The sequence below is a fragment of the Acomys minous genome (assembly GCF_964271855.1).
Source record: "Acomys minous genome assembly, chromosome: 4".
NCBI classification, from domain to species: domain Eukaryota; kingdom Metazoa; phylum Chordata; class Mammalia; order Rodentia; family Muridae; genus Acomys; species Acomys minous.
The window spans coordinates 110,879,665-110,907,124 of NC_140486.1; the positions used below are offsets into that span (position 1 = coordinate 110,879,665).

The 27,460-nt window shown below is 43.7% G+C and overlaps 1 protein-coding gene across 4 annotated transcripts; it reads left to right on the forward strand.

The window, feature by feature from the left end:
• The first annotated feature begins 128 nt into the window (after window positions 1–128).
• Window positions 129–25,826, forward strand: COPS7B (COP9 signalosome subunit 7B). Of its 4 annotated transcripts, XR_014778656.1 has the most exons (9): window positions 129–322; window positions 5,196–5,456; window positions 7,297–7,474; window positions 10,738–10,813; window positions 15,708–15,796; window positions 18,777–18,979; window positions 21,121–21,226; window positions 21,778–21,942; window positions 24,609–24,737. XR_014778656.1 is itself a non-coding variant. In XM_084779220.1 (8 exons), exons 3-8 carry the CDS (start codon window positions 7,313–7,315, stop codon window positions 24,765–24,767), a joined length of 795 nt encoding a protein of 264 aa, XP_084635346.1. In that variant the 5' UTR covers window positions 132–322; window positions 5,196–5,456; window positions 7,297–7,312; the 3' UTR covers window positions 24,768–25,826. The 4 variants fall into 4 exon arrangements, 3 of the variants coding, with proteins under 3 accessions (XP_084635347.1, XP_084635346.1, XP_084635348.1); XM_084779220.1 differs by lacking the exon at window positions 21,778–21,942 and having other exon boundaries at window positions 132–322; window positions 24,609–25,826; XM_084779221.1 differs by lacking the exons at window positions 5,196–5,456; window positions 21,778–21,942 and having other exon boundaries at window positions 130–322; window positions 24,609–25,826.
• The last annotated feature ends 1,634 nt before the right edge of the window (window positions 25,827–27,460 follow it).

Sequence of the window (27,460 nt, forward strand, 5' to 3'; positions counted from 1 at the left end):
CAGCCACACAGTGGTCAGAGACTGTAGCAGGCTGCACTGTGGAAGGTGGCAGAAACTACATTTCCCAGCATCCCAGTGAGCATGGGCGATCCCAGTGCACCACTAAAGGGCAGGGACTACAAATCCCAGCACACTCTGCGACCCGTCTTTTTAACTTAGGTTCCAGTGTGCCGCGCAGTGTGCGCATATTTGGAATCCTTCTGTGGGGTTGGTTTCTGAATCCTGTTAATTGAAACCTGGCGGGCCGGTCCTCTTTGACCCTGGAGACGTGTCAGCCCAGTTAACTTCTGTTTACACGGAACTCAGAAGTCTGCAAACCATGGTAAGACTGCAAACAACTAACAAAACCACGGATTAAGCCGTGGAAGATAATAGAACAAAATGACTTCCTCAAATAGTGCTAGTTTATTTAGTCAGGGGTGCATTTTTACGTGTTCTGAAGGATTTACGTTGTGTTTCTGCTTCAGACTGGGAGAGGTAAGGATTGTATACTCAGTGCCAGTACAGGAAGACTTAAAAGAATTTGCCAATCCAATTTAAAAAAAAATCTTTTATTTTTAAATATGAGGAAATTGAGGCCCAGTGAGGCAGAGACTGGCTGGCCACGCATCACAGCAAGTTGAGACAGAATCTGACTTTAAGTCTACTGACCTGCAATGTATTCTGTTTGCACTACACTAGGGAGGTGATATTTTTAGAAGCATGACAATGTGATTTTTTTTTTCCTTAATGAACAGTTTTCCCAACTAGTGTTGAAACACCCAGAGACTAGGTGTTTATTTGGTGGATTAATGTGATAATTCTTTATCCTCAGTCTAGGTAGGTCTTGCTTTTGTTTTTGTTTTTTGTTTTGTTTTGTTTTGTTTTTCAAGACAGGGTTTTTCTGCATAGCACTGGCTGTCCTGGAACACTCTTTCTAGACTAGGCTGGCCTTGACTTCACAGAGATCCACCTGCCTCTGCCTCCAGATTGCTGGGATTAAAGGTGTGTGCCGCCACTGTTTTTGCTTGCTGCTTTTTGGTTTTGTTTTGTTTGTTTTTCTTTGATATTTTGAGCAGAGTCTCCCTGTGCAGCCTTGGCTGTCCTGGAATGCTCTTTGTACACCAGGGTGCCCTGGAGCTCACAGAGATCCACCTGCCTCTGTCTCCCAAGTGCTGGGATTAAAGGTGTGAGACACCACATCCAGCTTTTGCTTGCTTTTTTGCCATTCAAATTGACATTTAATAAGGTTTTTTTTTTTCCAGGAAGTAGGTAAAGTTGGTTTAATCCTCTGTTTCCTTGGAGAAACATGTTCTTCCCTAGGCCTCCCCTGTTCTCACTATACCCATTTGAACATCCACTTTTTTTTTTCCCTTATCCCAAGTAACTCAGCAAACTTTTTGGGTTCTTTTTTGTTTGTTGTGTTTTGTTTTTGGTCAGGTACCAAGTTAAATGTAAGATAAGTCACTGTTAGTTAGCAAACTTTTTGGGTTCTTTTTTGTTTGTTGTGTTTTGTTTTTGGTCAGGTACCAAGTTAAATGTAAGATAAGTCACTGTTAGTTTGGAAGGTACATAACTGTTTAGGGAGATAAGGAGAATTCAAGATGGAGTTGATAAATGACACACAAGACATCAGAATGCCACAGAAGGCTGCTTCTTGGCCATTTGGTTAAGAACAAGTGGCCGGATGTGGTGGCGCATGTGTTTAATGCCAGCACTCTGGGAGGCAGAGGCAGGTGGATCTATATGAGTTCAAGGCCAGCCTGATCTACAAAGCAAGTCCAGGACAGCCAGGGTTGTTACACAGATAAAAACCTGTCTTGAAAAAAACAAAAAACAAAAGAAAACAAAACAAACCCAAAAACCAAAACAGACCAAAGAAAAACAAAACAAAACAGAAAACCCTGAACAAACAAACAAACAAGTGGAGAGTGCCTTAGACGTTCTGATGAAGTGTAATACTAGCAAGACTTTACGGTAGAAGTGGCATTTTAACTTAAAGCAGTGTTTTGTTTTGCTTTTGTTTTGTGAGACAGGACTCACGTTGTAGACCAGGCTGGCCTCAAACTCACAGAGATCTGCCTGCCTCTGCCTCCCAGAGTGCTGGGATTATAGGCATGTGCCACCAAGCCAGGCGACAGCAGCGGTTTTCAACCTGTGGGGCACAACCCCTTTGGCAAACCTCTGTCTCCAAAAATGCTTACATTACCGTTCATAACATAGAAAAATAGCAGTTATGAAGTATCAGTGCAAATTATTTTATGGTTGGGGGCCACCACAGCATGAAGAACTGTATTATAAAGGGTCAGAACTTAGGAAGGTGGAGAACCACTGACTTATGGGATGAGGATTTTCCCTCCGTGTTAAAATTTTTTTTTAATCCTGAGTTACCTTTGTTAATAAGATATATCATACATTCAGCAAGAGAAGATAATATACATCAATCAATACCACCCAAATCAAGATGCGGAACTCATTATGCCCTTTCCTAATCAGTACCACATCCACTTTCCTGCTTTTATGACTATTACATATCTTCTCTGTATTTGAATATATATGTAGGTTTTACTTAAATGTGATTATACAGTATGTATAGTCTCTGTCTACTTTTCTTGTTAGTGTTTTTGTGCTTGTACCATTTTTCATTTGGCGAGTTGTATGTATAAACGACAGAGTTTCCCTCTTCTAAATCTCTTCTTGGTGGGCATTTGAGTTTTATCATTAACAGAGAGCCGGTCTGAAGTGAGCACTCTTGTATGTTTCCTTTTGTTGGCACACTGCGTAGATTGCAGGGAAGAAGTGTTAGCCTGGTCGGATACGTGGATGGTGAGTGACAGTAGATGGTGCTAGGTTTGAAAGGCGTTGTAGAACTGGGGCTTTTGCCCGCTATGTAGGGAAGTTCTACTTGATGCTTATTCTTGTTAACACTGGGTATTGTCATAAGTCTTTTTAATTTTAGTCATTCTGGCTGAATGTGGTATTTCCTTAAAGTATTCATTTCTGGTTTTCTTCACTGCCTATTTAATGGTCTTTCTGTCAAGTGCCTGGTTAAGGCTTTTGCCCACTTTTTGAAATTAGGCGTCTGTCCTCCTATTGATCTTCATGTAGTCTTACAATTTTTTTTTTCTGACATACGCCTTGCAAATATTTTTTTCCAAGGAGGTGGCATGTCTTCATTTTCTTACTAGTGTCTTTGAAAAAATAGAAATTATCTCTTTTTTGTTGTTGTGTCAGTATCGGGAATTGAACCCAAGAACTTGCCTATGCCAGGCAAGAGCTTTGCCACTCATCTACCTCTCATCCCCGGTAAAGATTTAAAACTTTGTTTTAGGTTGATTGATTTTATTTTAGGGATATGAGTGTTTTGCTTGCGTGTGTGTCCTTGCACCATATGTATGCTTGGTTTTCTTGGAGGTCAGAGAGGGTGTCAGATCCCTTGGAATTGGAGTCGTGGATGCTTGTAAACTGCCATGTGTGTGCTGGGAACTGAACCTGGGTCTTCCATAAGAGCAACAAGTGCTCGTAACTGCTAATCCACCTTTCCAGTCCCTATTTTTTTTTTTTTTTAAGAAAGAAAATGTTATTAAGCACATTGTAAGGGAACAGCAGGCTGGGCAGTAACTACAGCACTACCTATAGCCAGAAATAAAAACAATAATGACGATGACAACAACAACAACAACAACAGTAGTGGTAGTAATAGTTATTGTTGTTGTTGTATTTTGGTTTTTCATGACAGGGTTTCTTTGTGTGCTGCGATTAAAGACATGCAGCACTACTGCCTGTCCAGATATGATTAATTTTAATGTAATATAATGGTTTGAAATTTTAAAAATACTGCTTTTTCCCTTGAATTTAAGAAACCACTGAGGGTATGGTTAATAGAGGTTTTGTTTTTTGTTTTTTGTTTTGCTTTTTTTTTTTCAGGAAAATATGGGAGGACATTGTTCTTTAAAAAAAAAAAAAAAAAAAGAACTAGCATAGCTGGGCTCTGTACTGCATGCCTGTAGTACCAGCACTTGGAGAGGCAGAAGCAGACAGATCTTTGTGAGTTTGAGGCCAGCCTGGTCTACAAAGTGGGTTCCAGGACGGCCAGGGCTATTCATAGAGAACCCTGTCTCAAAAACAAACAAACAAAACAAAACAAAAGAGTTAATTGGTTGGTGCTAGCCTCCTTCGTTCCAAGTAAAAAGGTCTTTTTTCATGTCTTTAGAATCTGAAAGTCTGTGGTATACACTTGAAGAAATCTGTTTAACTGTTTAATTTCATGGCAGCCCTTGGCTATCTTCTCAGGATACCAAATGTCTGTGAGACATTTTGCTTACAGAACCATTATTGACCCAACTCAACTGCTTAAAATGTATTTATTTTTAATTTTTATTTTTAAAAATAATTTACTTAATTTTATTTTATGTGCATTGGTATGAGGGTGTCAAAGCCATTGGAACTGGAATTACAGACAGGTGTGAGCTGCCATGTGGGTGCTGGAGATTGAACTCGGGTCCTCTGGAAGAGCAGCCAGTGCTCTTAACCTCTGAGCCACCTCTCTAGGCCCATCAACTGCTTAAAAATATAAAGATTTATTTATTTTTAATATGTATGTGTGTGCTTGAGCATATATATGTGCATCATGTGAGTGCAGTGTATGAGGAGGCCGGAAGAGGGTCTTAGATTTCTCTGGAACTGGACTTCCAGGTGGGTGTTAGCTGTTATGTGCTTAGAACCCAACCTAAGTCTTCTGCAGCAGCAAAGGCTCTCAACTGCTGAGCCATCTCTCCAGTCTCCACCTGCTTATTTGTAAATATTTTCGGAATAGAGGTTAAGAATATAGTCTTTGGCTTCAGACAGCCTGGTTTCCAACATTGCCACTTACTGACTTGATTTGTCAGCTTTAGTTAGCATGCCTGGAAAATGGAAATCTTTTATACGGATCATTTTTTTAAATCATAGTTTTATGAGATGCTGACAAGATAAATATGGAAAACAATTGTCACATAAAAAAATAGTTCAATAAGTAATGTTGTCTTTAGGCGTAATGTTTTTCAGAACCCCAGGGTAGCTGCAGTTGTCTCAGGGTGCACTTGCAGAGCAAGGTCAGCCAAACGGGGATGCCTTTGGCCCAGGATAGTGATGACGATGGCTACTATATGGCCTTAGAATCACCTAGGCCATATTCCTTTCCTTGGGCTCCATGTTTTACTTGCCTTTTCTCCCAGTTCAGGGACTGCAGCCCAGAGGGGACCCTCTTCTCCTGCCTGACTCTTAAGATGGGAAGTTGTGCAAGCAGAATGGGAACTTTGTGTAGGCGGAACTCTAGTGCAATGGTGGGAAGCTTTCTGGGGGAAGAGCATCGGTGACGGGTCGGCGGAGACAGAAAAGTGCCGGACGCCGGGCTGATCATGGAAGCTTGACAACCTGCAGGCAGGCTCTGGGAGGCCGAGACATCGGCGAAGGGGACAGAGACTTGGCGCGGACAGGTAGGGGACGGCAAGAGGGCAGGCTGCGCTGGTATTGCCTGAACCTCCCGCTTCGCTCCGGCAGGCTTTCCCAAGAAAGCCGATGACCACGCTGCCCCGCCCCCGTTGCAGGACGCCGGGAGGCTTCTCACTCTATGCTGCTGGCTAGGAGCAATCCTGACGTCCACTCTAGCTTGCAACTGTCATCTTCCACATGGTGTCTGCCCTTGATGTGCCCCTTCCCGTAAAAGCTGTCTCCTTTCACCCTTTTTGGTCCTTCAGAAAAGCGTCCTCCTGAGTTAGGAATTTATTTCCACCATGTCCCTATCCGCCTACTCGAGAAGCCTCCCATTTCAGAAGAAAACGTTAATCACCATCTTATTCCATCCACTCTCTATCCCCACAGGCTTTGCTTTTGAAATTGAGATCTTTTGGAGGCACCCAAGTTCCTGCCCATCCTCATCCCTATCTCCTTAGTATCTTGCCTGAGAGTCCCATCTATCTTTTTAGTTGTGTCTGCTTGGGGAGGAGGCAGTCTTTGTTCCTCTCTAACTTAGTATTCTTCTTTCCTGTCTTCTTCTATTTCTTTCCTTCTCTTACTCCATTCCTCAGCTTTATTTTTCCCTCCTTAGAACTCTTTGTTTTCTAGCACTTCTCTTTTTCAGTTTCTGACAGGGCTTTCTTAGGTAACCTTAGGTGAGGCAACATACTTACTTTTCCTAATATCCTGAAAGGGTGCTGTATAACTCCACAGGAAAACATAGGGTTTTTTTTGTTTATTCATAAACATACACCCCTTTTCTTTCATTGTGTCAGACTCTTCAGTGTGTATCACTTCTGGAAGACAAGTCCTATGTGAGATTCCTTTAGAGTCCACTCATACTCAGCATATACTTATTTCACACAATTGAGGAACTCTTCTCTACCTAATATCTTGAAGATGACAGTACAATATCTACATTGGGGGTTGGAGAGATGGCTCGGCAGTTAAGACCATTGGCTGCTCTTCCAAAGGACCTGAGTTTGATTCCCAACATCCACACGATGGCTCCAGCCATCTGTGACTTCAGTCTCTGGGGATCTGATGCCCTATCTGTCTTCTGTGAACACCAGGCACTCACGTGGTGCACATTCATACATGCCGACAAAATGGTTTTGTAGATAAATCAATTAAAAAATGATAGCGACACAGTTTTCTTATATCCTGTTATTAAGATTTTGGAGTTATGTTTGTTAAAAAGTCTGTATCATCAGGAGGCCAAATAGATGTATTTCCTGACTTAAACAGAATGTATTGTCTAGATTTGAATTGCCACTGACTAAGTTTGTATTATTTTTTACCACTTTCCTATGCTTAAATGACTTTTTATTTCATTGCTGGGCAATCTAGGGCCTTGTATGGTATGCTCAGCATCACTTTCAGTTGCAGTTTTTGATTAAATGAAGTGTGGCTCTTGTCTTCACTTTGTTTCTGATATGTGCCTGGCTGTAGGTGGGATTCTAATGACACAAAAACTGCATGGGCAGTATTCTCTCTCTATCTCTTAACCCACACCTGTAAGTGAGGTAGATACACAACATATATAAAGAAACTCCTGTGTGCCCTGGTCAGCTTTATGGCCTTAGAAGGTGATGCTTCTGAGGGGACAGATAGGGTTGTGTGCTTCAGAATTGAGGACAGAATATCTTCAACTCCAGGCTGAATTCTGTCCATCTCACAAAGTGGCTATTGTATCTCAATTCAGGAGCTGTTTTTCTGAAGATTTTGAGATTAAAGTCCTCTTGTGTCTGATTCAGCTTAAATTCACACTTTTGAAAGGAGAAGGTAGTAGAATGACTGACCCACTTTCCTTTTGGACAGATCTCAAGACCAGAGAATGGCAGGTGAACAGAAACCCTCAAGTAACCTCTTGGAGCAGTTTATTTTATTAGCCAAAGGTACCAGTGGCTCAGCCCTCACTGCTCTCATAAGCCAGGTGCTGGAGGCTCCTGGAGTGTATGTGTTTGGAGAACTGCTGGAGTTGGCCAATGTTCAGGAGGTAAGAATAGTTTTCAGACAGTTTTTCTGTCTTCTCTATGCTATGTTTTCTGATTCTCCAGTGAGTTTCAACACTGAAGCCCTGTGGACTTGTTTGGTTCTCTATTAAAGGAAAGATGGAAATTGGTGGGCCAGGGGGAGGAGATCAAGGAGTTCTTTTATTCAGTGTTCCTCTGCTCTTGGATAAATTAGATTGAATTGTTAGCTGACTGAAAGATGGTAAGAAATGAGTGATTTTTTTTTTTTTTGGTTTTTCGAGACAGGGTCTCTCTGTGTAGCCTTGGCTGTCCTGGACTCACTTTGTAGACCAGGCTGGCCTCGAACTCACAGCAATCCGCCTACCTCTGCCTCCCGAGTGCTGGGATTAAAGGCATGCGCCACCATGCCCGGCTGAAATGAGTGATCTTGACTTAAAGTAGTGTTATGTTTGACTGTTGTAGTTAGGTTTTGGTCATTGTACATTAAAAATGAGATTTGTTGAGGAATCACTGGGTGGAACAAAGAGATGCAAAGCAATTTATGCTTCTCAGCCTGTACCTCTCACTTTAGACACAACTTTTCTTTGTTTTTTTGAGAAAATTGCAGACATATTTATGCATTGGAGGGAGTTCTCAGGAGTTTTCAGTGTGTTGGTGGGGCAGGCTCTCCTCCCTTTGCCATCACCAGCTTCTGCCTATATAGGATGCCGCTGGCTGTATGCGTGACTACTGCCTGCTGATCTAGGTCAAGGTAATTCTTGTTAATCATTTATTGAATGCTGCTGACGGTGGCCCTGATGTTCTTGGTGGTGGTAGTCTGCATATAGGAAGTGGTTGTCATTTGTTAGGTAGCCAACCTCCAAGGACACTATGACACCATTGGCATCCATTGTCAGCTTTATCTCAGAGCCAATTGTAACCTGAGGTGTGGGTCCAGGTTATTGGGCTCAGCACTGTATGCCTGCTTATTGCTCTTGGTTGGGAAATAGAGTTCCTGTGGTCACTTCACACATAGATCTTCTTTCTAGGGTGGCCAAAGATAGAAATGGAGCCACATAAAAAGTTTGGTGTGTGTGTGTGGCAGGTGGAGACAAGCTCCTGTCTGTGTTGTAGGCTTAAACTTAATATGTAGCTAAAGATGATGTTGAACTTTTAATCCTCCTGTCTCTGCCTTTTGAATTCTGGAATTATAGGCATGTACCACCACATCTGGTTTTATTTGGTGCTGGTGACTGAATCTAGGGCTTCATGCATGCATGGTAGGAAAGCACTGTACCTGGGAGCCACATTCCCAGCCAGCCTGACTTCTTTTTTGTTAACTGTAAGTTTTTATTTAGTGCCACTCTTGCTTGTTATATGAAGGTCTGCGAGGGTAAGGTCTGCTGTGCTTACCATGGCTTCCTTGAGCCGAGTACGTAGCCTGACATACAGCAGACTTCTAGTAAAAATTCAATCAATAATTCTTTGAGGAAGATTTGGGAATTAGGTTTTTTTTTTTTTAGCTTGAGTCTCATGTTTCCTAGACCGGCCTTGATGCTGTTCCTACTGCTTCCACCTACTGTGTGCTGGGATTACAGGCGTGTACCACTGTGCTTGGCTAGGCTCATTCCCAGTAGAAAAACTGATCAACTGTAATGTGTCTCTTTAGATTGGAGAAAAACCCAAATGAACATGCCATGTAGTTGTTTTTTGTGACTGTTGAAAATTGGGTAAGAGGAAATGGATGAAAGCAAGCTGGTAAGATCTTACTGACTTAGGCAGTCAGAGAAGTTTTGGGGTGCCTTTGTTAGAGAAGATAGTCTAGTCCAGATAGCTTTGTCGGTGTGAAAAGCAGCAGCTAGACGCAGTGCTCTTTGCTGAGTCTCTTCCACTCTGCCCCTGAGCCTTGAGGAGTTCACGGTAACTTCAGACAGTATGTAAGGATGCTAGTCTCACATCAGTGCTTACTGGTGCTTAGCAAATCACTTAGCCTATACTTTATGCTTTTCCTGTTTTGAGTCAGGAATAAGCTAGTTTTTCAGTGTTCTAAAATTATGGATGCAATTATTGGAATTTTTTTTGAAAGAGAAGATCAATTGAACTGTTTTGCCTTATGGAGTTTGCTAAGTTGGAAGAAGTGCTGTGTGTGGTGCTGAGGCTTGGACCCACAGTATTGTGCATGCTAAGCAGCCGCCGTGCCATGGAGTGCTGTCCTTTATCTTCAGGAGGAGTGAGGCTTCCGGGCCTGTGCAAAGTGACTCAGTTGCTCCGTGCATTTTTTTTTCCCCCTGGGGATGCCTTTTTGCCACCAGCATCAAAGTACTATAAAGAACAGTTTTATTTGGCTCAGGCTGACAACTCTGTTACAGTATAGCTTTTTTGTCACACTTTACACTATTAATATTTCCAGGGCTCACAGGCCGTATATAGTGCTGAAACTTGGAACTAGCCATGCAGTTTATTCAAATTTGATTGATAGTAGGTGTCAGCATACTAAGTTGGGGGCTGGCAAGATGGCTCAGTGGGTAAAGGTGCCACGTAAGCCTGATGACCAGAGTTTGATCTTCAAGAACCTTCCTAAAGGTGGGAGGAGAAAACAGACTCCACAAAGTTGTCTGTGACTGTATACATGTGCATTGCATACATGACCACACATACACATCCTACATACATCATGTACAACAACAATAAAACAAACAAAAATCATACAGAGTTGGTATATAGACAGGCTCACTTCACTCTTGCTTTTTCATTTGAGATAGTGTCTCCTTTTTAAGTAATCCAGGCTAGTTTTGGACTCGGTATGTAGCTGAGGATGGCGTTGAGCTCCTGATCCCTGTGCCCACCTCCTGAGGAATTACAGGCACATCCAGTTTATGCAGTGCTGGGATTGACCCTGGCTCTCTGTGCAGGCTAGGCAATTCTCCCAGCTGTCAGTATTTGTTTTCAGGCAGGGGAGATCCTGAAACAACGTGAACTGCTTCTGGTGCATAAAGCTTTGTGATGGAGTGAACTTAAAGCAAAGAGGCAGTTGGCGAGGGAAGGAAGAGGGTACTTGAACCTCTTAAATGTTGTGCGAAATGTCTTACTGAGGAAGGAAGAAGATGCACTTTTAGACTAAAATAATCTTGTTTAGGGTTTCTCCAGGAATCACAATTGGAAAGGACCTTAGGGACTATTAAATCTAACAGTACAGAAAAAATGGCCATGACATCTTCGGCATTTGGTCACATGTTCTCTATTAGACTATTGTAGTGGTTGGTGGAAATTTGTTGTGTGGTGAACTTTTCTTTTTCTTTTTTTTCAGCTTGCAGAAGGAGCTAATGCTGCATATTTGCAGTTGCTGAACCTGTTTGCCTATGGTACATACCCAGATTACTTAGGTGAGTTGGTTAAGATCCTTTAGAAGACTTGCTTCTTGGAGCTGTCTGTAGGGTGGCTGAGGTGTGGGTTATAATGTGTAGGTGTGGGCAGGGTAGGCAGGTCTGATTATTGACTTGACTGTACCTCCATCTTCTGTGCCTTGAAGGTAGCTTCATCAAAGGATTTCCCTGATAGCCGTTTAATTTCCTAGGTATAAAATGGGAATTGTGTGCATGAGCAGCTATGAACAGAGCCCTTGTTTATTTCTCAGATCAGTGCCTTGAGAACTAGTGTTTGTAGGGCACCCAGCTAACAAAATAATTCCGTGCTTTTGTTTTTTTTGAAATAGGGTCTTACTGTGTAGTCCTGGCCAGCATGGAACTCACTATACAGAACAGGCTGGCCTTGAACTCACAGAGATCTGCCTCCTCTGCCTCCTGAGTGTGGGAACTAAAGGCGTGCTTCATTGTATCTGACAGTTCAGTGTTTGTTTTTGTTTTTGTTTTTTGAGACAGGGTTTCTCTATGTACCCTTGGCTGTCGTAGACTCACTGTGTAGACCACGCTGGCCTTGAACTCACAGAGATCCGCCCCCTGCCTCTGCCTCCTGAGTGCTGGGATTAAAGGCATGCACCACCACACTCGGCTGGCAGTTCAGTGTTTTAAAGATGGTCAGGATTTCTTTTTGAAGGGTGCTGCTCAGTTGGTGCCACAGGTAAAGGCACCTGATAATGAAGCCTTACTTACAACCTGAGCTCAATCTCTGGGACCCACATGGTGGAAAGAGAGAATTGACTCCCACAGGTTGTTCTCTGACCTCTACAATGCACATTGTGTTAGCGTGCACGCACGCACGCACACACACAGGTTTTTAAAAAAATTTTTTAAAGATTTATTTATTATGTATACAGTGCGCATTAGATCACGTTATAGATGGTTGTAAGCCACCATGTGGTTGCTGGGAATTGAACTCAGGGCCCCTGGAAGAGCAGACAGTGCTCTTAACTGTTGAGCCATCTCTCCAGCCTCCCCCCCCCCCCACAGGTTTTTGTTTTTTTGTTTTTAATTGCTTTGTTTTGTTGAGATTGGGTTATGTATAGCATAGGCTGATCTTGAACTCAAAACTTTCCTGCTTCATTCTCTTGAGTGCTGATATTATAAGAATGACCCACCATGCCCAACTTGAATGTTACTAAAATAAGATTACCATATTGAAGAAAATTTGCAAAAGAATAAAACATGATAGACCATGAGGTTACTGTTAGTATTATGGTTCTCCGTGTTTTTTCCCTTATGCTTGAGTTTTTTGTTATACAGATATAATTAGATGTGATATATAGACGTGTATATGTAGATGTTTTATAGATAAAATTAGATTGTATATGCATCCATACCTTGCCTTTCCCAGGCCACAAATATTTCTAATACATATTTTCTAAATGTAATTTTTTATTGTAAGTCAGAGTCTTGTGTTGCTCAGGCTGACTTCAAACTCGGGATCCTCCTGCCTCCACCTTCCAGTTTTTCATCTTACAGATATGTGGTACCATGTGTGGACTCATTTTTACTATTTCATAATAAACCACTATACCACTGAGCTACATTCCTAGCCCATGTGAATGTTTTTATTTTCTTATTTTCTTGTTAAAATTTTTCATACAATGTATTTTAACTTATTCTTTCCCCTCTTTTAGCTTTCCCAGATCCTCCCCTCCTCTCTACCTACTCAACTCCATGTTCTTTTTTTCCTCTCAAAAAGAAAACAAAATAAGAAACAAAGTAAAAACAACAAGCAAGACAAAAAACAAAAACAAAAACAAAAACAAAACCCCTCAAGTTGGGCGTGGTGGTGCACACCTGTAATCCCAGTACTCAGGAGACAGAGGCAGGTGAATCCCTTCGAGCTTGAGGCCTGCATGATCTTTCAAAGTGAGTCCCGGACAGCCAAGACTACACAGAGAAACCCTGTCTTGGAAACAACAAAACAAAACGAAAGACTGGCAAAAACCATGGACTCCATTTTGTGTTGCTGCACTATTTGTAGGCATGGAACCTGGCCTGGTTTGCTTGATAGACTATACTCAGGGACACCCCATTGAAGAACATTCTCCCTCTCCCAGCAGGCAGCAGTTACAAATAGCTTCTCTGCCGGGACCTTGTGTCTGTTTCCCCTCTCAATGTTGGGATTTTCTCTGGTTTGAACCTGCGCAGGTTTCGAGTGTGCTATCACAGTCTCTGTGAGTTCATTTGCTCATCATCCTGTTATGTCTGGATGACACTGTTTCTATGGAGCTGTCTACTACTTCTGGCTCTCAAATATCTTTCCAACTCCTCTTCTGTATAGATCTCTGAGGCTTGAGGGGACGAGTTTGATGAAGGCATCCCTGTTAGTGCTGAGTGCTCCAGAGTCTCTCACCCTTGGCACATTGTACAGTTGTGGATCTCTCTGTTTATTACCATTACCTGTAAGAAGACGCTTCTTTTTAAATTACAATCTTAACTGAGGAGTGGGCTGGCAAGGTGGCTCAGTAGGTAGTTCCATTGCTGTGCAAGCCTAACAGACTGTTCACTCTATGGAACAACCAATCCTGGGAAGTTGTTCTCTTATTCCACATGCACATTACAGCGTGAGTGTACTCACACTCACATACACACTAGCACAAACACAGTGAATAAAATACTCAGAAACAGTAAATAATCAGGAGTAAGGTACTTGTATACCCACATGTTACTTTATTTCTAACTCATTTTTTTTTCCTTCTGGCTTTTCTAGTTCTTTTCTCCCTCCTCTTGTCTCCTCTCTTTCAATAGTATAAGTGTGGCTGGGTACTCGGGACTCCCATCACGCTTCCTTGCCATCTATTCCTGTCTCTCTGGCCACTTCTTCTTATTCTGTGTTGCTGTCAGGGTGAACAGTTTGCCACTTCCGGGTACGCAACCTTTCTCTGACCTGCTCTTTGTTCTGCCGAGTGCACTCTGTCACTGCCTAAGGAGGCAGCACTCTGTCACTGCCTAAGAAGGCAGCACTGTGAGGGACTCTGGAAGCAGCCTGCATGCATTAGATTCCAGCTCCATTTCTACTAGTTGTGTGTCTCTTAGCAATTTAAATGATCACAGGTGTGCCTCAGTTTCCCTATCTGTAAAATAAGAGTAATTATACTAGTTTCTCTCTAGGCTAAATCTTTTTAGGATTTAGAATTTTGGGGGACTTAAACAGGTAACATGGGGCTGGAGAGAGAGCAGTTAAGAGCACATGCTGCTTTTTCAAAGGACTGGAGTTCAGTTCTCAGCACCCACATCAGGCAACTCAGTACCCTCTATAACTCCAGCTCCAGGGATCCGATGCTTCTGGTCTCCAAGGTATCTGTATACATGTGCAGATACCCATACACAGACATTTCCACAGAATTAAAAAGAATAAAGATATTTTTAAAGAAAGGTAGTATGTGCTTTTTTATGTAGCAGTTTCATGGGATGCAGGCAATAGCTGAAGTTAAACATATCCATAATTTTTTCATGAAACAGATGAATAGACACAAGTAGGATAAGCAACTGGCCTCAGTTCAAGGTAGGAATTGTCACTTGATGCATTTCAACATTATGTTTAAGAGAAAAAATTCAGCTGGGTGGTGGTGACACAGGCCTTTAATCTCAGCACTGAGGAGGCAGAAGCAGGTGAGCCGCATAGTCTCCTGGCTTGCAGTATGGTATTAGGGTGACTGGCCAGCTTTGTGCGGAGATAGGGAAACTTGCTTTTTTTGTTTTGAGACAGGGTCTTGTTCTCTAGCTCAGGCTTGCCAGGAACTGTGTATCCCAGGTTTGCTTTAAATTCACATTTACAGACCCTGCCTCCCAAGTACTACCACACCTTGGTGGATCTCTGAACTCAAAGCCAGCCTGATGTATAGAGTCAATTCCAGGACAGCCAGGGCTCCACAGAGCAACCCTGTCAGTATCTTGGAATCCAGAAGTATGGCTAAAGGGTTGAGGACGTTTGCCATCTGTCTCATGGAGTCACTGTAGGAGGAGCTGCATGTGCAGATGTGTGGGTGGATCTGGCTCTGCTCTCTGTGTTATGTGTGGCTGCTACTGTGATCATCGCAAACTCCTCTTCCATGAAACCTTTTTGGGTTTTGTATCTCCCAGTTGAGATTGTATTTGTTTGCTCTTTCTCTGTCCCCTTTTTTCTTCTTTCTTTAGCCTCTCTTCCTTGCCTTCTACTTTTCTCTTCTGGTAGTTTTACATTTGTCTTTGTAGTGATTGCAACATCTGATTGTAAGACTGCAGCTGGGCATGTTGTCTCACACGTGCAGTCCCAGCACTTGAGAGGCAGAGGGAAAAGCAGGTGGATGAGGAGTTCAAGGTCATCCTCAACTACATAATGAGTATCAGGCCAGCCTGTGGTTACATAAGACGTTATCTCAACCCCCTTTGTGTCAAAAGCAACGACAAAATAAAGCAACAAACCTGAGGACAGGTCCAGGGTTCTTGAGTTGTCACTCCACACAGGCGATGCTCATGGAGTGGTGTGGTGCTGCCCCTGTCAGAGCCCGGAGTCTCCTTCATCCTTTATTCCCTGTAAGACGTGTTTGCTCCACGCAGCATGCTCAGTGAAGGCTGGTTGAACTTACCTGAGCTTCACGGGGCACCAACAGCATCCATTAAGGTAGCTGGCCATGCTGTTGTTCCCTTTGTCCGTGCCTGGCTTTCATACTGAATTCCGTGTGGAGACTGGGTCTTTGCCCTCTGGAAGCACATGATCTTCCAGAGAAGGGAGTGGTTGCTGAGTGAGTAAGTGCACAGTCTTGACAGTGATCTAGTAGCAGACTTGGTGGGGGAGTTGATGCGTTTATCATGAAAATAAACCCTAATTTTATTTTGTGTCTTGATTTCTGTGGTGGGTGGGGCTGAGCAGCCAACAAGGAGAGCCTGCCAGAACTGAGCGCAGCTCAGCAGAACAAGCTGAAACATCTTACCATCGTGAGTTTAGCATCAAGAATGAAGGTACCGTCCCAAACCTTTCTTGTCTTCATTTGAACCCTCATTGGCATCAGTGAAAGAACTTGCAGCTAGTCATACCCCAATTGCATGAGATGTACTTGGCAGATAAAAAGATGACAGTCAAAACGTGCGGACAGTCACTCACTCCCCGCTCTGTTTTGGAAAAGCAAGCCCAGCAGTGGTTGATTCAACAGGTCTCTGTTCTGGCCTGCTGTGGGGATTCATACAGGGAAGCCCTTTGCCATAGTAAGAGGAGCCTGCTATTTAAAGGCTTTTAGGAGATAGGAGTCTTTTTTTTTCTTGACTGTTTTTATTAAGATGACACAGACTCTAACTGTGTGGTCCAGGCTATTCTCAAAGTCACTAGGTAGCAGGGGTTGGCCTCACAATCTTGGTGGTCCTCCCACATGCTGGGTTACAGGTGTGTCATACCACACCTGGCCTTGGTAAGGCTCTTGTAACAAATTAACAATTTCCAGAATTTCCTAACACATATTTAAATGCACTCATGCTGGATGGAACACTTCCTGTGGGGGCTGAGTGGATTTGTACTTACGTGGTGACACTGTGGATGGAACTCAAGGCTTGTGCATGTTAGGTTAATATTCTTTATCATCAAGCCACAGTCAGAGAGGTAGATTTCTTTTTTTCTTTTTCCTTTTTTCTTTTTTTTTTAAGTGGCAAAGCAAGTGGCCCTGAAGAGCCACCTTTATTTATACAATCATGAGCCTGCTCCCCTGAGCAGTGATATCATTGGTTATTTTATTTAAAGAAATCATAACATCAGCACTAAACAAGGCCCATCATGTTATTGTCCCCCAATAGTTTCCCTTCCTCCTTCCCCCACCCACTTTCCCCCAACCTTATTTTGTGAGAGGTAGATCTCTAATATTCTGTTTTTCTTTGGGATTTTCAAGGTCAATTTTTGTGTCAGCTGCTAATTTTGATTTTACTTAATTTTTCTTTTTCTTTTTTGGCTAGAACAACTCAGCAAAATAAAATTCCGGTTTATTGTTGGACATTGTTTCACACATACATCAAACAGGCCAAAAAAATAATAAAACAGAACTTCATAGACAAAAAAAAAAAGGGAAAAGAAATCTTATCTTTGGCCTTTTTAACCATCCCATACAAACCAGCTACTTATAGTACAGCTAGATTTTACTTAATTTTTCATATGCTAACATTAGTCCCTATCCTGTAAGATTCCACTACACCATACCTGCAGGTTCTCTGCCTCAACTGATTTAGAAGAAACCTTATAGCCAGTAGCTTACAGCTTTTAACAAAGAGGGGACAGACTCCTATTAATTTATAGTTGTTTGGCTCACTTCTTCCTTACCTGTGTCTGTTTTTGTGAGAGTATGCCAGAGAATTTGCATCTTTCTGGGATTAAGAATTGCATATTTGAGCTGGACGTGGTGGCGCATGCCTTTAATCCCAGCATTCGGGAGGCAGAGGTAGGCGGATCGCTGTGAGTTCAAGGCTAGCCTGGTCTACAAAGTGAGTTCAGGACGGCCAAGGCTACACAGAGAGACCCTGTCTCGGAAAAAAAAAAAAAAAGAATTGCATATTTGGCCGGGCGGTGGTGGCGCACGCCTTTAATCCCAGCACTCGGGAGGCAGAGGCAGGTGGATGGATCACTGTGAGTTCGAGGCCAGCCTGGTCTACGAAGTGAGTCCAGGACAGCCAAGGCTATACAGAGAAACCCTGCCTCAAAAAACAAAACAAAACAAAACAACAACAAAAAAAGAATTGCATATTTGTTCCTTGATTGTCCTTTCAATTTATCTGGTCTAATCTAATTTATCTTTTATCTGGTCTAATCACAAATTTCTGGTTGTCAACCTAGTACCTCAGGTGGGAGGTGCCTTTCTTCCTCCTTCCCTCCCCCACCCTTGTCCTGGAGATTAAACTCGGGGACCGAGCTCAGGGCTTGTCTGATGCTCCACCACTGTGCTGCACCATAGCCTCGTCAGCCCTGGTTTCTTGGGGAATGGGGACACAAGGACCTTTTTCTTCTCTTAGTCATGGACTCCTCAAGCCTGGTGAAGAGTAGGAAGACTGTTTTCTTCTTATGCAGCCTCTCATTTACACCCTCCCACCATCCCTGGAGAGCGTGGGTGCTCTCGGGTGTGTGTGCTGTGTTTCTCTTCTGCCATCACCATCCTCCTGTCAGTTTCCACTTTTTTAAAATAGAGTTATTTATTTTATTTATTGCATATGAGTGCTTTATCTGCAGAAGGGGGCATCAGATCTCATTATAGATGATTGTGAGCCACCATGTGGTTGCTGGGAATTGGACTCAGGACCCCTGGAAGAGCAGGCGGTGCTCTGAATCACTGAGCCATCTCTCCAGCCCCTGTTTCTACTTATTTAATCGCTTTATTTCTAAACTAGTTCTGATATCTCAGGATTTGTAGAATATAGGTTATTAGATCCTGGTTTTTTAGTCATTGGTACAGGGCTGTTGTTGGAGATTTGGTATTGGTATGTTGATTGTAAGAGTTTGAGAAACGAGCAAATTTCAGGATAACCTGTGTGTGGTTTTTGTTGTCATGTGTATATATTTTGTTTTGCTATGCCTCTACTGTGGAACCATCAGTGCCTGGGATCTGTTTGAGGCTTGCAGCCATTCAGCATATGCAAATGCTGCAAGCCTCCAGAAGGTGGCAGTGTAGCACACACTGAGTATTTCTCTTTCCTGTGGAAGGCGTGTTTAGCATATGTTAAGACTATGGATGTAGAAGCTAAGAGCTGGGTGAAGTCCAGGATATAGAAAACTAAAAAGATGCCTTCTTGGGTGCTGCAGGATCTTGTTTGGGTGTCACAGGTTCCACAGCTTATCTATCTCCTATTATCTTAGCTATTGATGATGACCACTGGTGTGCATTGCCTAAGCACAGAGAGACAGGTAATACTTGAATTTTCCCCCCAATGTTTGCTGAGTGGTTTTTAGAACTGTCGTGTGACCTATCCACAGTGTATCCCCTATTCTGTGCTGCTGAAGGACCTGGAGATGAGGAACCTCCGGGAACTAGAAGACCTTATCATTGAAGCTGTCTACACTGACATTATCCAGGGCAAGCTGGACCAGCGAAACCAGCTGCTGGAAGTGGACTTCTGCATTGGCCGAGACATCCGCAAGAAAGATATCAATAATATCGTCAAGACCTTGCATGAGTGGTGAGGCTGGGAGATGGCGGGAGGTTCTAGTGTGTCCTTTGTGCCTCTCTTTGCAGAACTGTGACCTTCAGAAGTGAGCTTGGGGCAGCCAGGAAGCAGGGGCTTAGGACTGAGACAGGGGCTGCATTTGTGATTACAGCTGTGCGTGTTAATAATCATTCCAGGCCTCCTGGTGCCTGGCTCGTAAAATTGACTTTAAGTGCAGCTGGGCAGTTTTAACAGTGGGTTATAAACTATTCGTGTGGAGATGCAGGTAGAGTCTCTGTATTCTAGCTGTGTGGCACAAAATCTGCACCTTCCAACCGTAAATTCATTTTGGCCAAGTTTAGGAAGTTAGTTTTTGTATAACAGTGAATGGGCTTTTGTGATTTGGAACACCAATGCATACAGTATTTGACAATTGAGTATATAAAGAATTTGGTGACAAGGTGTGGTGGTACATGCCTATAATCCTAGCATTCAGGATGCTGAGATGGGAGGTTTATGAGTTGGAAGCCAGTTGGAGAACCTATCCCCTCTCGCCATGAGTAAATGAATTTAGTAAAAAGAACTAGGGCTTTTGGCTATATTTTTATTTTAGTGGAATTTGATTTTTGCCAAAGAGATTACAAGTTTTACAAGGATTTGTTGCAAGCTTTTTTTTTTTTTTTTTTAGTTTTTAAAAGATTTATTTGTTTATTGAGTATACAGTGTTTTGCCTGCAAGTACACCTGCACATCAGAAGAGAGCACCAGATCTCATTCATTATAGGTGTTGTGAGCCACCATGTGGTTGCTGGGAATTGAACTCAGGACCTTTGGAAGAGCAGCCAGTGCTCTTAACCTATGACTCCAGCCCTGTTATAAGCTATTTAAATGATTTGGAGCTTATGAAACCAGAGCATCTTAGAGATATGTAGGAAGTTTTGAGGGAGAGAGCATTATTGAAAGTGGGGAGTGTGTTCCCACATAGGCTCCTGGCATGCTGGATGCTATTAGACAGGGTGGGCAGTTTTGTGTTGAGAGGGGGAAACTTGCTTTATTTTTGTTTTGTCCTTTAGGTTGTTTTTTTTTGTTTTTGTTTTTTGTTTTTTGTTTTTTTACAGGGCCTTGTTCTCTAGCTCAGGCTTACATGGCACTAACTATATATCTCAGGTTTGCCTTAATCTCAAGATTTGTCCGACTCTGCCTCCCGAGTACTACCACACCCAGATTTAAAAACAAACAAACAAACTTATTTATTTTTATTTTATAAGCACCTTGTCTGCCCACAGAGGTCAGAAGAGGGCATCCGAGTCTCTGGAACTGGGATTACGGATGGCTGTGAGCTAGTGCCTGGGTGTTGGGAACTGAGCTTGGGTCCCATGTAAGAGCAGCAAGATGGCTCCTAACCACTGAGGCATCTCGTCAGCCACTGGAAGAGACTGTCTGGTCTCCTTTTTAGATGTTAGAGGTGAATTGGAAACAGAATTATTGTCCAGAGAGACGGTACAAATATGGCAGAATGTTGACCATATTGAATAATAGTGGACGGCTTATGAATAGTCATTATACTGCCTTTCAGAAATATTTTTATTGAGTGCAGATCTGTTTGTAGACATGGCTGGTATTGGAAGGCTAACCTTGAACTCAGCTCTGACTACTTCTGCCACTGCTTCCTGAGTGCTGGAATTAAAGGCCTGTGCCACCAAGCCCAGCCTGTTTTCAAATTTTAAAATAAAAAGTAAAAAAAAAAAAAGGGCTAATAAAAGTAAGAAGTGGTTGGTAACTAGGAAATAACTTTAAATTCTGAGGAAAAAGTCAATCTCTAAGATAGTGTGCTTTTGGAAAATTTATGTTTTCTGTTGAAAGGGATCAGTCACTTGTAGCGGTCACTTACTTAAAGAGTTTGTCCCTCCTTTAGTCTTAGTCTGCAAAACTGTTTCGTATGGGCTGTAAAGACTTGAAATTAGAGCTGTATTTTAAGAAAGTACCCACAAGCCACTGTATCCTTGGCCTGTGTTGCCTATTTAGGTGACCTTTTTGGAAGGAAGAAGGGACCTGCAGAGGGGACACTAAAGGAAGTCCCATAGAGGGCTGGAAGGATTTGGGGGGGAGACTTCCGAGTCTGCAGGCGCCTTTCTGGGCTTCACTGCAGCTCAGGCCTGGGTTTTTCCATTGCAGGTGTGATGGCTGTGAGGCAGTCCTGTTGGGCATTGAACAGCAAGTTCTGAGAGCCAACCAGTACAAAGAGAACCACCACCGGACTCAGCAGCAGGTGGAGGCAGAGGTAAGGAGAAAGGGGACAATAGCTTCTGTCCTTAGGATTTGCCTAGATATTAGTTTGCAGTGTTTGTTTTCATCATGTACTTTGGTGTGAATACAGATGATTGCCCTTAAACGCCCTGGTGTTTAGTACAGGCACGTAGGGAGTTAGCAGAGCGTGAGCAGGCTTCCATTATGGACTGTACAATTCTCAGTGGACAGTATATTTTGGAGCTGTTGAGGAAAAGGAATGTTGGGGTGGGTTTCAAAAATGGATAGAAGAGAACTGGAGAGATGGCTCAGCAGTTAAGTGGACTTAATGCTCTTGCAGAGGACCAAGGCTTGGCTCTCAGCACTCAATGGCAGCTCACAGCCACCTGAACCCCCAGTTCCAGGGGGATCCAGGGCCTTCTTCTGGTCTTCGTAGGCTTTTATACACATGTCCACAGATGTACACTCAGGCGACAACACACACACATAAAATAAATATTAAAAAGTATTGAAATTTGAAAGAGATGTGAGGAAAAGGGCAGGGCACCTCTGTCATGCCAGTTAAAATAATTGATGACCTACTAGCCTTCTAGAAGACTTACAACAGACTGATGGAGAGAGCGAGCTGAACGCAGGGCCCTGTCCATTGTCTGGTACCGAGAGCACATGCTCGCCATCTCCTGGCTGAGCCATACTCAGGGGCTTACTGCACACTCACCTGAACTCAGCACGTATCTACAGAGAACAAAGGTAATTCTGTCATACCCTCCTTGTGTTGTTGCTTCTGTTACGCTTGGCCTAAATTCATAACCATTTTCTCAACTGAGTAGGTGAGATGTATTTTTTCATTTGTCTTTAAATAATGTTGTTCTCAGAGGGGAGAAACTTGTTGTTTTCCTTCCAAATCTTAGAACAACAGCTTTCTGGTGAGTTGTGCCTTCCAGGGCCTCCCTCAGAGTTCAGTCAGCCCTGTGACAAACTGCCTCAGAATTCTCTTATTAGCCTTTTATAGACATAACATTATTTAAGTATAGTTCAGTGTACCTGGGGGAGGCATACACAGCAGTAGCGTTCCAAGGCTTGGCAGTATCTCTGAGCAAGCCTGGAATGATGGCTTGCAGCATTGACAAAGGCCCTTCTCATTACTTTTGCTTTTGGAATCTTTTTTTTTTTTTTTAATGTATATTTGAATGTGCCATGTCTGGTGTTTGTGGAAATTTAATATATAGCTATTGTTACACATTCACAAAACAGGCTGTGTTCCACGCAATGTAGGTAATAGAACAGAGTAAGTGTTATTTTTTTATTGTGTAGAAAATCCCTCAGGAGTTAGGTTGTTGCAGTGTGCTAAAACCATGCCTCCTGGGTACTTTATAGAGAGCAATTCTCACCATCTCTCACGTCTCACTAGCATTTCCTATGGGCTTGATTTGTGTTTGCCTTTTTTGCTTTTGCCTGCTTTTTAAAATTCAGCCCAGGCTCAGGCTGGCTTCAAGCTTTCTATCCTCCCACCTCAGCCTCTGGACTTCTGGGACTGCAGTTACCTGTCCCCACACCTGTCTGTCCCCACCCCTGCCCTGTATTCTCCCCTGTCCCCTCCTCAAAGGCAGCTTTCTACTCTGGGGAGCTCTTCTGTTTCTTATTTGCCTTTAGGGTCTCTGATAGTGCCAGGTTACATTTTTGTTAACAGGTGCAGCCCACTGGAACATTCCCAAGGCCTATGCTTTGAAAAGCTCTACAAACCTAGGTTACCTGGGTAGAGGACGTGGGCCAGAGATAGCCTATAAGCCAGTCCCTTGAGGAAGGAAATCAGAAGGGCCCTGGTCAGATGTAGGTCAAAGAAGACACATTTGTGGGAGTACTTGTTATCAAGTGGGTGGGGTGGGGGTGGGGAACTAGATCCCTTAAAGGCTTTGAGGCTAAATAGGTTTAACTGGTAGACCTGCCGGGCTGGCCAGTCTTGAATCCTGGACATGGATGGCCACCCTCAGTTCTGTACTGCTTGGCAGAAGCGCTAGCTGTGATTGTCTGTTTTCTGTCTGTTGTCTGTCTCCCTCTCTGTGTGTGTATTTGTGGGTACAGGTGCATAGGTTTGTGGGTGCACGAGTTTGCACAGGTAAATGGATGCCAGAGAACTCTCTCAGGTGTCACTCCTTGGGTACTCTCCTTCCTTTTTGAAACTGGGTCTCTCATTGGCCTGGAACTTTCCAAGTAGGCTATGCTGGCTGGTCAGTGAAGCCCAGGGACCTGCCTGTCTCTGCCACCGAACACTGGGATTATAATTGTGTTCTACTAGGCTTGGCATTTTGTATGTGGGTGCACATCAAATTCAGGTCCTTGTGCTTACATGGCAAGCACTTTGCTCACTACGCTATTTGCTTAGCCTACTAGTAGATTTTTTAAAAACGCAGAGTTGTGGCTTTTATTAAGAGTTTGTTTGTTTGTTTGTTATTTATGAAACTTCATCTCACTATGTAGTCCTGCTAGACTGGAACTCAACTATGTAGACCAGACTGGGCCTTGAACTCACAGAGAGCTGCCTGTCCTTATCTCCCAGTGTTAGGATAAGAGATATATGCCACCATGGCTGGCCAAAGACATTAAAAAACGTTTTTACTTATATTTTATCTATGTGTATATTGTGTGTCTGAGTGAATGCCACTTGTATTTTGGTGCCTGAGGAGGCCAGGGAGGATGTCACATCCCCTGCAACTATGGGAGATTGTGAGTTGCCAGATGTGGGTGCTGGGAACTCAACCAGTTCCTCTGCCAGAGCATTAAGTCCTCTTAACTGCTGAGCTGTCTCTTTGGTCTCAGTCTGAACAAACTTTTGGACAACAGTAAAATCCAACCCCAATTTGTCTATGACAAAATCCTGAAAAACATTGAAGTCTGAAATGCCTCAGGTCCGAGTCACTTCCCACACTGGATACTCAATCTACACAATGCCACTGAGTCAGCGTAAGACACGTGTCTGGTCTAGGAAGCTCACTCAAAGAGTGTGTCCTTCCCAGATGCTCCCCGTGTGCAGAGGTAAGTAGAAGGCTGCTTATACTAGTACCAGAGCGCTGCGTCCTAAACTGTAAACATGTGGGCTGTGGAGATGGCTCAGTGGGTGAGAGCGCTTGCTGCTCCTCCAGAGGACTCGAGCTCAGCTCGCTCACCTGTAGCAGCTCACAACCATCTGTAACTCCAGTCTCTTCTGGTCTCTGGGGCCATCTTCCACCTCTTGGTTCCATGTTTTTGCTAAACTCATTTCCGTTTCATCCATGAGCGGCTTGCTTGCCTTCCTCTGGGTTTCTGAATGTCATTTCAGATTTGGCCTGCTTCTCTGGGTGATCTTTATACTGAGAGCAGGACTCAGTGAGTTTTGGGTACAAACAGGTAGTTCACACAAGTTTTATTTCTCCCTCCAGGTTAGCAACATCAAGAAGACCCTCAAAGCAACAGCATCCTCCTCGGCTCAGGAAATGGAGCAGCAGCTGGCTGAACGGGAGTGTCCCCCTCATACTGAGCAGAGGCAACCCACTAAGAAGATGTCCAAAGTGAAAGGTCTGGTCTCCAGCCGCCACTAGGGCCGGCTGGGGCAGCTGGCACTCACCAGGCCTGGGTCAGGTCGGGAGGGGACACCCAGGGCCTATTTTCTCCCCTCTCTAACTGCAGTGAGTTCCAGATCTGCCCACCCCTCACCAGTACCTCCCCGTCCACTGGTACCATTGCGGAAAATGATTGCTCCTCCCCTGCCTCCTTTCCTAGTTGTTCCCTTCAGACTCAGGGGCTCAACAGATGCCATCCTAACAGGGTCCGACACTGCCCGGCTTCCCTCCAGGGGTCCTTGTCTCTGCGTATGGGCTACCTCCTTCCCAGTTGTTGTTTTGCTCCTTGTCATTTTGTCAGGCTGGTCCTAAGCTGGAGGCAGTTTACTCAGCCCCGAGGGATGACTGTGGAGGTGGCTCCTCTCTGAGTGAAGAGGGGCCCTTGCTTCTCCAGCCCCATGTACCACAGTACACACAATGGTGCAAGTGTCTCTAGCCAGGTAGCCACATTGTTCCCTCTCCTGCCTTACCCCTGTTGGCAGTGCCAGTTCAGGCCATGGAAGGATGTGGTGCTGGGCTATGTTTACTAAACCCTTGGGTTTTCAGCCTCTTAAGCCCAGCCAAAATCTCTTGTCAAGTTGGGGCGCTGGGCTGACTAACCTCTGGTGTCTGATGCAAGTGGAGGGTGCTTGGGTCTGTGGGTGGCAGAAGGTGTTTTTCCTAGCTTGGTGTCCTCTGCTGGCTACTCTTCCTGCTGTCTCTGACTGCTCAGCCTTGATTTGGCATGCGGGCCCGGCTGCTCACTGGGATTGTCTGCCAACATTTGCTCACCCAAGATTTTTCATGCCTACTGGCTGCCCCTGGTGTAGGAATGGTGGTGCCGAAGCCCCTCAGACTGGTGAAGGACCATTGCTGCTTCTTTCTCCTTTTTTCCTGCCCCTCCTTGGCTGGTGACCCAGAGCCCTCTGATGACAACATACTCCTGGCCAGAGAAAAGGACTTGACTAGACTTTCTGAACTTGAACAGTTTCAGGTTATATTTTAATTTTTTTTTTGTACAGGTTGATTCTAATACATTTCAACATGCTTTTTTCTTCCTTTGTGTCAATATTTGTTATAGTGTAATCGCCGGGGATTTCTCACTTGGTTTGAGAGAGAGAGAGAGAGAGAGAGAGAGAGAGAGAGAGAGAGAGAGAGAGAGAGAGAATGTGTGTGTGTGTGTGTGTGGTGTGTGTGTGTGTGTGTGTGTGTGTGTGTGTGTGTGTATATGTTCATTGTGTTTTCCTAAGAGGACTAATTTAAACTTCATTGAGTTTGAAGAAGCACATTTTAAGAACCCCCCCCCCCCCCAGCAAAATAAGAAAAGTGTAGATTTGACATACGCGACTGTGGACTTGAGGCTGTGCTGCTGGTGGGTTTGGAGGGCAGTCATTGGGATGGCTCAGAGAAATGTGATGGCTGTTTTAGTCGCATGGTTAGAAAGTGGGTTGATCCAGTGTTAAAGTATTTTTGTTTTCCTTTTATGCTGGTCCATGTGCCATAGACGACTGTACCTAACCAGGAGTTAAGTTTGATTTTCAAAGTGTATTTGATGAATCCACAGATCACATGCTGTGTGGAAGAAGTTTCTGTTACTAAATAAATGTGCCACTCCCTGCGCTCTATATCCTCACTAAATTCATTACTCAGGTCTTGGAGGCATTCTGGGGATGAAGCCCATGTCCGCATTGATTTGACCACCAGATCCTTTTGTTTTGATCTTTCTTTCCTTCCTTCCTCCCTTCCTTCCTCCCTCCCTTCCTTCCTTCCTTCCTTCCTTCCTTCCTTCCTTCCTTCCTTCCTTCTTTTTTGAGACAAAGGTTCTCTGTATAATACCCCTGGCTGTCCTGGACTCATTTTGTAGACCAGGCTGCCTCAAACTCATGTAGATCCAGCTGCCTTTGCCTTTGGGATTAAAGGCGCTCACTATCACGCCTGGTAGGTATTGATATTTTTTCTTTCTTTTTTTATTATTATTTTTTTAAAATTTAAGTATACAGTATTTTGCCTGCATGTATGCCTGCAGGCCAGAAGAGGGCACCAGATCTCACTGTAGATGGTTTGTGAGCCACTATGTGGTTGCTGGGAATTGTACTCAGGACATTGGGAAGATCAGGCAATGCTCTTAACCTCTGAGCCATCTCTCCAGCCCAGTATTGGTATTTCTTTTTCTTTTTTTTTTTTTCCGAGACAGAGTCTATCTGTGTAGCATTAGCTGTGTACATTTTTTCTTCACTTGCAAATTGATTAGGAAATGGGGTTTGTTTATTTTTTTCTTATTTTATTTTTTGTTCTTTTAATTTTTTTCGAGGCAGGGTTTCTCTTCATAGCCCTGGCTGTCCTGGAGCTTTCTCTGTAGAACAGGCTGGCCTTGAACTCAGAGATCCTGCCTGTCTCTGCCTCTTGAGTGCCAGAATGAAAGGTGTGTGCTACTACTGCCAGGCAGAAAATGGGGTTTGTTTGTTTATTTACTTATTTTTGGTTTTATGAGACAGGATCTCTGTTAGCCTTGGCTGTCCTGGAGTTTCTTTGTAGACTAGGCTGGCCTCGAACTCACAGCGATCTGTCTGCTTCTGCCTCCCCAAGTGCTGGGATTACAGGTGTGTGCTACCACGTCCAGTGCAGGATATTCCTGCTGTGGGTCAAAACAGTGGTTCTCATGTCTTGCTCCACTGTATGTAGGTAAGTTCTCT

Excerpts from the sequence above, each read along its gene's own strand:
- COPS7B (XM_084779221.1), top strand. The coding sequence starts at position 7,313 with ATGGCAGGTGAACAGAAACCCTCAAGTAACCTCTTGGAGCAGTTTATT. Across the intron at positions 7,475-10,737 it reads AGTTGGCCAATGTTCAGGAG|CTTGCAGAAGGAGCTAATGC; the intron begins GTAAGAATAGTT and ends CTTTTTTTTCAG. Across the intron at positions 18,980-21,120 it reads GTCAAGACCTTGCATGAGTG|GTGTGATGGCTGTGAGGCAG; the intron begins GTGAGGCTGGGA and ends TTTCCATTGCAG.